Source organism: Homalodisca vitripennis, chromosome 5 (genome assembly GCF_021130785.1).
Source record: "Homalodisca vitripennis isolate AUS2020 chromosome 5, UT_GWSS_2.1, whole genome shotgun sequence".
Taxonomy (NCBI): domain Eukaryota; kingdom Metazoa; phylum Arthropoda; class Insecta; order Hemiptera; family Cicadellidae; genus Homalodisca; species Homalodisca vitripennis.
Genome location: NC_060211.1, coordinates 25,573,889 through 25,583,323, shown reverse-complemented (window position 1 = coordinate 25,583,323; position 9,435 = coordinate 25,573,889). Strand labels below are relative to the sequence as shown.

Here is a 9,435-nt window from a genome sequence, read left to right as displayed (position 1 = left end):
GTTGAATAATGTCTATACTGCCACTTCATGGTTGTTTCTATCCGCTCAACTGAAGTAGTGACATTACTTGTTTCTATTTATGTACAGGTTTTTTTTTTATAGTAATAATTTCTTACATGTGTATGCTAGTATAACTTAGTAATAATTTAATGAATCAATGCAACAAAATAATTCCAGTTATTTCACAAATTCAAAAAAAAATATAATTCTAAGAATTTGGATTCTAATCATCTATAATTTTTAAAGAGATAAATTCTAATAATAATTCAATTGATCTTATGCCACACACAAAATAATAGCCTCAAATAAAACTCTGATCCATCAATATACACTTTAATAATGTGAATTCCTTTTATTTTTCCATTTATATGTCAAAAGATCCGAATTGAATTTTTTTGCATTAAAAGCAATACATTACTGATTTATAATATACGTTTTTAATATTGTACAGATACATTTTTTTCGAAAAGTTTATAAGAACATTATAACTGTCCTCCTTTTTAACCCCCAAAAGTCCTCCTTTCATGAATCTTCGTCTAGCAACCTTGGCTCGACTCTCATTTTTTTTGGAAAGTTCAAGCTGATGCACAGTTATTTCTTTCTTTATATTATACTGTATTTTAATTTTGATTATAATCTCTGTAAGTCTTGACAATTCTACATATTTCTTATTATTAAATTCTGTTGGCTTTTCATTACCCGCGGCAAAACTGGAACACGATTAATTTCAACTTTCGTTTTCACTTTTCAGTCAAGTTCAAGTGAGAATAAAGTGATTAAAACTGACTCTCTGACAGTTGTAGAAGTGCTGTGGTTATGTGTAGAGGTAATGAAGACATTTGATTTACAGTAAATATTAAAGAAGGAAATAGTTCTTGATTGTCATAGTTCTTAATTTGTCTTCAAAATGGATTTCGACCCTTCTGAATTCTTAGCCATGGCGATGTCAGAAGATGAGAACGCTGTGTATACAGGTTAGTTCTGATTAGGTTAGCATATGACAAATTTACGTTCTTGGACTCTTCTTGTAGATATTGATAGGCCCAAATTAATGATTGGATAGGTCAAGCATCTGAGAAAGCTCAAGTAAACTTTATTAATCCATAGTGGTAAGGCTTTGGCTTAATTCTTAAAATGTGAATATGCTACCTAACCTAGCCTACAGTAAATATTCTCAGCTGAGGAATATAATTTTTGCACTAATATAACAATTATTGGGTAAGTTATCAGTGAAATTAAATGTTAAATTTGCAATTCCTTATTTTGCTGATCTTTAGATTATTCTAGTCATTCCGTACGAAACTATCTACTTTTGGATTAAATAGCTCATGTAGGCTACCCATGTTTGATCATTAACCCTCAGAGCATCCATCATGTTTTGTGAGGTTTCGCAGGCTCTCCTTGTAAAGTTTATAATAGCCTAAATCTAAAAACTAACAAATTAATCATTGCCAGCTGTATTTATTTCATTTACATACTGAGTAGGTTAATGACATCTGCAAGAATAATGGCAATTAACGTGCAATTATTATCTCTAAATATATTTTTAAACATTGAACAATGTTTTAAATAGTTACAAGATATTAAATCTTATTTAAACTCTGAGCAGCTTAGTACTTACAATTACTTTAGCCAATTTGAAATGGTATTTTTGCAGGTACTGATGCCGTCAAAAGTACAGTCATTCATAAAAAAAGTAATAGTTTGTTTAATTTCAGCTAAAATAGTACACGATTTTTCATCATATTCGTAATAGCCTACCAAATTTAGAATGTTCAAAACAAGTGTTCTTAAATGCTGTAGATGGAGCTTATATTGGTCACTGTTAAATTACATGAAAAACATAAAACCAATATTTAAAACTTTTATTTGTTTTGTGAGGCCTTTCAATAGCGAGGCTATCATCTTCAGACACATCACAAAAGTAAATACAGTGGCCTTCACCGCCACCCCACACTGCTGGCAATAAAAAGAAAACATTACGTTATGTTACAGATAACAAACATCCTCGAGTAGTAACTAAATTCATGCTCAGATCAGTGAGTACCCTTATCAGCCCTGCCAAAAATTCCTTAATCATAATCCAATGTTAAAAAAAGTAAAAAAGCCTTAAACATTATTAAAGTAATAAAATTTCAAAAAAAAATAAAGTAGCAATAATAATAAAGAAATAAAAAAGTAAAAATAATAGCAACTTACAAAATATTTAATGAATAGGACGATACAGTTCTCGGCTTGTGAAGTTATAAAGTCGATCTAGCTGTCTATAGAGTTGATAAAAAAGTGGGAAAATATAAAAATAACAAATATAACTGAAAACAAGAAAAATAATTATAAAGGAAAGCAATAAAAATAATAGAAACTTATGGAATACTCAACGATATAAGGATATAACTTGGCAGCAACTATGAAAAAGTTATGAAGCTGTTCCAGTAGTTCATAGCATTGTTTGAATTGGAATTCAGCAAGATATCCAATAAAAAGTCCTTTCTCGATGCCGTACCAGGGAATGGTGGCCCGTACCCCTCTCCAAACCCACTCGACCGTGTTGGTATGCGTTACCAGTGCGTGGATCTTTGAAGTTTACCGAATTATATACTAGCAAATGCCGGTACACGTATTCAGACAAACAATCATAGGCCTTCCAGCAGTCACTGATGGTAGTTGTTCCAGGAAAAATCCACTCCTTGATAATTACCTGCAGTGTCGTAGAGTCCCTTGATGTAACGTCCCCGGTTATAACTTCTCTTGTAGAATTTTGCCTCATCAATCTGTACAGCAGATTGAGGTCCACAAAGTTATTTTATATTTTTCCATCATGTGATGGATAAAAACTTATTTAGTACTAGTCGACCGACCACTGTCCTACTGCTTAAATTTAAATCTCTTTCCATCAGGCTTTGTCGAGGAGATGTCTATTTTGGAATGTAAACCGGAGAAAGTCTGACCAATCACAAACTAGCTTGAAATAATTCATCAATACAAAAATGTCTATGAACAGGATCAGAAGAGAGGACACAGGAATAAATGTCAACATTAGGTAGAAATTGCTGCAAAAATGTTCAGACCTCTAAAATTTCCTCTACTTTGTTGGCCTGTGTTGATGCTGATTATCCCCTCTACCTCTTTTCCACCCCTCTTTAGCTTGTTATCCTACCCCCACCCAGAAACCCCGATTCCCCTCAATCCCCTAGATCGTTTGACTATTTGAGATTTAACCTAAAATGTCTAACCTAAAAGTTGGAACATATTATACAGTGTGGCCACTCGACCGAGAATAAGTCGGGAATTTTTCTGAGAACCGGGAACATTTCAAAAATAATGTTTTTGTCTCCAAGAACTTATAAAATCAAAATATGATTTGACAGCTTCTTGAATCAAGAACTGATTTATCACGAAACATCGTATTTTACGCGACGTGGCTTTTGAAATTGAGAATGTAGATCGACATATGTTCGTAACCTACATCTGACACCAGTTTATCAAAGGTTACCTCCACTAGTGTAGTGAGTTTATCTTCGTTAGTTCTACTTCTGTGCCGTGGTAAGCCTCCGACCGATCGTTTCCGACTTCGGCACTAAACGAGTGGTTACGTTTTAAGCGGTAACGCGGCAGAGCGGTAGTAACCGCGATAAAAACGGGTTTTTTTGTACTAAAGTATTATACAGTCGCCGAAGTGGGGTCTTCGGACGAAGTTGTCCAACTCTTATTCTTTAAATTGTGTTTTGGAAAGACGCGTGTTAGATATATATAGCACAGGTCTAAAATGTACAGTGTTATTCAGGCTTCAGAGTTTGTTTCCGTGAATAATAATTATGTTTGACGTGTTGATAAGAGGTGCAGCCCGGGTTTCGTGTACACCAGAATGTCAGTTGGATTTATACAAAGCTTAATAAAATACCTTTAAGAGAAGAAAGTAGTAGATTAGTTACAACAAGTAACGTCGAGAAGGGGGCGTTTGCGTCCTGTTGCACAGCAATGACAGACTGAGCTGAGGGTTGAGCAGCAGGAGAAACATTTAATGTTTAGAATTGGCGGCGGATAAGCGCCATTGTATGGTACTGCCCTGCTGCTCACGTCTGCCATGGCTAGTGGCGGGTGTTCCCCATATGTACAACAAACATTAAACTTAAAGTCCCCGCCCAATCTAGCGCTCACAGCCCACCGCTAACCGCTCGTATCGCGACAGAGGCCTCGGTTGGTCTATGAACGATTGCTCCTCACACACGCTCCGATTGTCATCAAATTATATAGGTTAAAACAAAAGAAATTGTGTTATGCTTTGATATCATGGTCACATCCAAATCTCGACTGAACTGCGTTTATACCGACAAAAAATGGCGCAAGTTTTGTGACCAAATAAACATCGATAGTCTAAACGGGCGCAAGAGCTCTCGCGAGCGCTGCCGCAACCAGTGTCGGACAGTTAGTTACAAGAACTGGAGAACAGTGTCGGCTATTAAAATTTAAATAATATACATTGCCGAGACATCACGGTCGTGTGTGAACAGACTTTGTCTTGACTCCCGGAACCACCCGCGATACAACTGTACCAAGTAGTTGCGACAGTTCTCGTGAGTAAAATTGCTTATATTGTTCACATTATGCTACAGTAGTTGTGCAAATTCTCTCGCAACTTTACTTGCCTGTGTAAACGCAACTGTTCAGACAAAATAATCCAACGTGCATGAGGATCTTGTGTCTTGTTTTTCGTAGTCCTTGACTGTAGACTAACTGACCTAGTCTGTACCGTCTATTCTTGGACAAAAACTACCGGCAGTACTCAAATTAGCGATTGGTAAAACATTTTTTTCGTAGTTCTTTGTGTGTAAGACTATTTAGAAATATATAGCAACAGAATAACGTAATTTATGAATATTATAATTGAAGTTCATTTTTTATGTGTCATATTTTTCAACGCTAGCCTGTCTGCTGGTTCTATGCGCGCGGACTTAAGCTCCTCGATAGTAAACAGACGATCGCTAATTCGTATTTTTATCCGTACTTCGTACTTTGCTTAGTTGTAAATAAATATATTCTCTAAAAATATGTATCCATACATTTTTACATAAATGTAATCTATATTGAATTTCTGGAAGCTCATTTTATAACTTACTATTTCTATTACTTATAAAGGAAAAATGGCTCGAAATTTTAAATATATACATTTCCCTGCATCTTTGCAAATTCCTTTGAAGGAACGTGGTATCTTAGGCTTCCCCCTCCCCCACAAAAGATAAATTAATTAAATAGAGTTCAGATGAAAGTATTTGGTTTACTTGTTGATTGTACTGAACCGAACCTTATGTACCGGCGAAATCATTGTCTCGTACCAAAAGTTTATCTACCGTTAGACCTCTGACCCGCAATACTGGGCTGCAGTCTACCCCATGGTAGCGCTGTGTTGGTACTTATTTGTTATCTTTGTATTTCCGAATTGGATACATTGTATTTTCTAAACATAACAGGAAGAAAAATTATTAGGTATACACAATGTTATGTCGACACATCGAAAGACACAGAGATAGAAACTAAGGAGCTTAAAATAGGTGATTGCGATAAATCGTCACCGAGTTTCTCGCCTATTGCTAGCGACGAAATACTAGAGCACTGCAGCTTGTGGCATTTCTTGCAAATACTGTTAGTGACGATAAAACGTCATCGTTGCTCTTGGCGTAAGGGTTAAATACAGTACTAAAGTTGTCTATTTGGTTTCAAGATAGACTAGATAATCGGAAATTTTCGACCGGGAAAACCCCGGGAATTTGAAAAGAGGTTTTGAGTGGCCACTCTGTTATCAGTCATTGTGTAGTTATGGGTCGCGATCGTCTAAAAATTCTTTCTGGACATGGAAAACATACTATATTGAAAAAGTGATTTCAGATTGTTACAGCGAACGTGGTTAAAGTAAATAACAACCCAAAAATGTATAATAATGAACTGTTTATTTATAATAATAAAGAATTTTTATATATATTTAGGAACAAGGGCACATATGGAATTCTTCCTACTGGTGGTAGTTGTATATCAACACGTTGATATACAATGTTCTTACTTTCTATATTATACAAAACTAGCTGTTTCCCGCGGCTTCGCACGCGTCTCTTAAGCTTTGCCCGTATATTTCTTTGCCTTCAAATAGTGTTTGGATATTTTAATATACGTAACTACTGTGTTGTAATTGCAGTTTATAATGTGCAGGCTCTTTGATAACTTTTATATCTTGCAGTACAGCCTGGTGGTTAGTTACATCAATGGGCATTGCGTATAAACCTTCTACATAGAAAAATACAAATTTTCATAGTGATCGGTCCAATAGTTTCTGAGTCTATAAAGGACAAACACACAAACATTCATTTTTATATATTATGATTGCAGAAACAGTTTAAACAAAATTTGTCGTTTCTCTTAAGCTTACTCTATGCTTTAAAACTATAAGTGTATATAAATATATTTTTTGTCGCATTATATATGTTTACAAAGAACAGCTGATTAAAAATTTGAAAAGACTCTTTCACTTAATAACATATGTTTGCTGCAATGCATTTCTTACGGGTATTTCTGTAACCAGTGGGGCGGAATCCTGAATCGGGAAAGGGATAAAAAGTATCCTATAACCTTCTACAGATCAAGACGAACAAATTAAAAAAAAAAATTAGGCGAATCCGTCCAGCCGTTTGTGAGTGATGCTGTTACACACGAACAGTTTCATTTTTATATATATAGATATAGCAGCAATGGAACATTTAAAATAGTCTACTTGTGGCAAATTTTGTCTTGAACTTAGAAATATACATTCCATAAGATGTTTTAGTAATTCATAATATTTGGATATACAGGAAAGCGAAAAATAGTGAATATATTTTATGTAAAACATAGACAATATTTAACCTACATCATTTCTAACAATTAAGTCATGTAACTATATAACAATGAACTGAAAAGAAAGCAAGCCTAAAATAGACTGTAAGAAACAAATTTCTCACGTTCCTATCTGAGCAACAACAAAGTTTGTTATTGTGACTGTGAACTGGCTGCAGCATCGCTTAGCAATGTCCCATTAACATAACGTGTTCATGAAGTTGTCAACTGGTAGCATCATTTATTTGCTACTCTCAAACTGTTTGACCTGTTATATTCCTTGTAGCCGCTATTCTGCAACTACAGAGCAAAGAAAGTCACCCTCATCACAGCGGCTGTACCACATTCTATTGGTCTTATTAGTGAACATATATCCCCTTGTTTGAAATGTATATATTCAGATTCATACCCTAGCTGATAGAGAAGCTGAGTGTTTGGAGTGTCACGATTTGTTTCTTGAAGAATATTATATTCCAGCTCTGCACAACAAACATCCCCTGTGTACATGAAGAAATTCTGAAGCTAGTCGTATTAATGTCTTTCAAGGTATCAACTATCAGGTATAGGACTTTGTCTTTCTTCTCCCATGTCATGTAAAGATTATGCTAGGTGAAAAGTAACTCTTTGGAACCATGTCACATCTGCAAGATTAATATATGCTCCATTGAGGTTAATCTACTATGAAAGTTTTTATTATTTTAAATCTATTTCTTTTTGTAAGTTACTTACAACACAGTAGTTGTTGACAGAACCATGATAACACTAAAACTTAAGAAAGTTCAGAAATTTGCACCAATTCCCGTATCCCTATATCAACATGAATACCATGGAATATGTATCCATTAGCCAAATCTAGGAGATCATGTATAATGTATTTAAGGTGAGATAGCCGCCTGATCCATATCAAGGATGTCTTTTTTTTGGAATTTGTCACTAATCCCTGTATAGATCCACATGAATACCATTGAATATGTATCCATTAGCCAAATCTAGGAGATCATGTATAATGTATTTAAGGTGAGTTAGCCGCCTTGTCCACATCAAGGATGTTTTTGTTTGGAATTTGTCACTAATCCCTGTATAGATCCACATGAATACCATTGAATATGTATCCATTAGCCAAATCTAGGAGATCATGTATAATGTAAATTTAAGGTGAGTTAGCTGCCTTGTCCACATCAAGGATGTTTTTGTTTGGAATTTGTCACTAATCCCTGTATAATCCACATGAATACCATTGAATATGTATCCATTAGCCAAATCTAGGAGATCATGTATAATGTATTTAAGGTGAGTTAGCCGCCTTGTCCACATCAAGGATGTTTTTGTTTGGAATTTGTCACTAATCCCAGTATAGATCCACATGAATACCATTGAATATGTATCCATTAACCAAAATCTAGGAGATCATGTATAATGTATTTAAGGTGAGATAGCCACCTGGTCCACATCAAGGATGTTTTTGTTTGGAATTTGTCACTAATCCCTGTATAGATCCACATGAATACCATTGAATATGTATCCATTAACCAAATCTAGGAGATCATGTATAATGTATTTAAGGTGAGATAGCCACCTGGTCCACATCAAGGATGTTTTTGTTTTGGAATTTGTCACTAATCCCTGTATAGATCCACATGAATACCATTGAATATGTATCCATTAGCCAAATCTAGGAGATCATGTATAATGTATTTAAGGTGAGATAGCCACCTGGTCCACATCAAGGATGTTTTTTGTTTGGAATTTTGTCACTAATCCCTGTATAGATCCACATGAATACCATTGAATATGTATCCATTAGCCAAATCTAGGAGATCATGTATAACATATTTAAGGTGAGTTAGCCGCCTGGTCCACATCAAGGATGTTTTTGTTTGGAATTTGTCACTAATCCCTGTATAGATTCCCACATGAATACCATTGAATATGTATCCATTAACCAAATCTAGGAGATCATGTATAATGTATTTAAGGTGAGATAGCCACCTGGTCCACATCAAGGATGTTTTTGTTTGGAATTTGTCACTAATCCCTATATAGATCCACATGAATACCATTGAATATGTATCCATTAACCAAATCTAGGAGATCATGTATAATGTATTTAAGGTGAGATAGCCACCTGGTCCACATCAAGGATGTTTTTGTTTGGAATTTGTCACTAATCCCTGTATAGATTCCACATGAATACCATTGAATATGTATCCATTAGCCAAATCTAGGAGATCATGTATAATGTATTTAAGGTGAGATAGCCACCTGGTCCACATCAAGGATGTTTTTGTTTGGAATTTGTCATCTAATCCCTGTATAGATCCACATGAATACCATTGAATATGTATCCATTAGCCAAATCTAGAGAGATCATGTATAACATATTTAAGGTTGAGTTAGCCGCCTGGTCCACATCAAGGATGTTTTTGTTTGGAATTTGTCACTAATCCCTGTATAGATCCACATGAATACCATTGAATATGTATCCATTAACCAAATCTAGGAGATCATGTATAATGTATTTAAGGTGGAGATAGCCACCTGGTCCACATCAAGGATGTTTTTTGTTTGGAATTT

The 9,435-nt window shown here is 35.0% G+C and overlaps 1 protein-coding gene across 1 annotated transcript in view; it reads left to right on the top strand.

Annotated features, from left to right (window-relative positions):
* The first annotated feature begins 641 nt into the window (after nucleotides 1–641).
* The window catches only part of LOC124361881, a 31,060-nt gene continuing 22,266 nt past the window's right edge, over nucleotides 642–9,435 (top strand). The window contains exon 1 of the mRNA XM_046815928.1: nucleotides 642–974. Within this exon, the coding sequence (XP_046671884.1) occupies nucleotides 908–974 (67 nt within the window). The 5' untranslated portion in view covers nucleotides 642–907. The remainder of the gene's footprint in view (nucleotides 975–9,435) is intronic.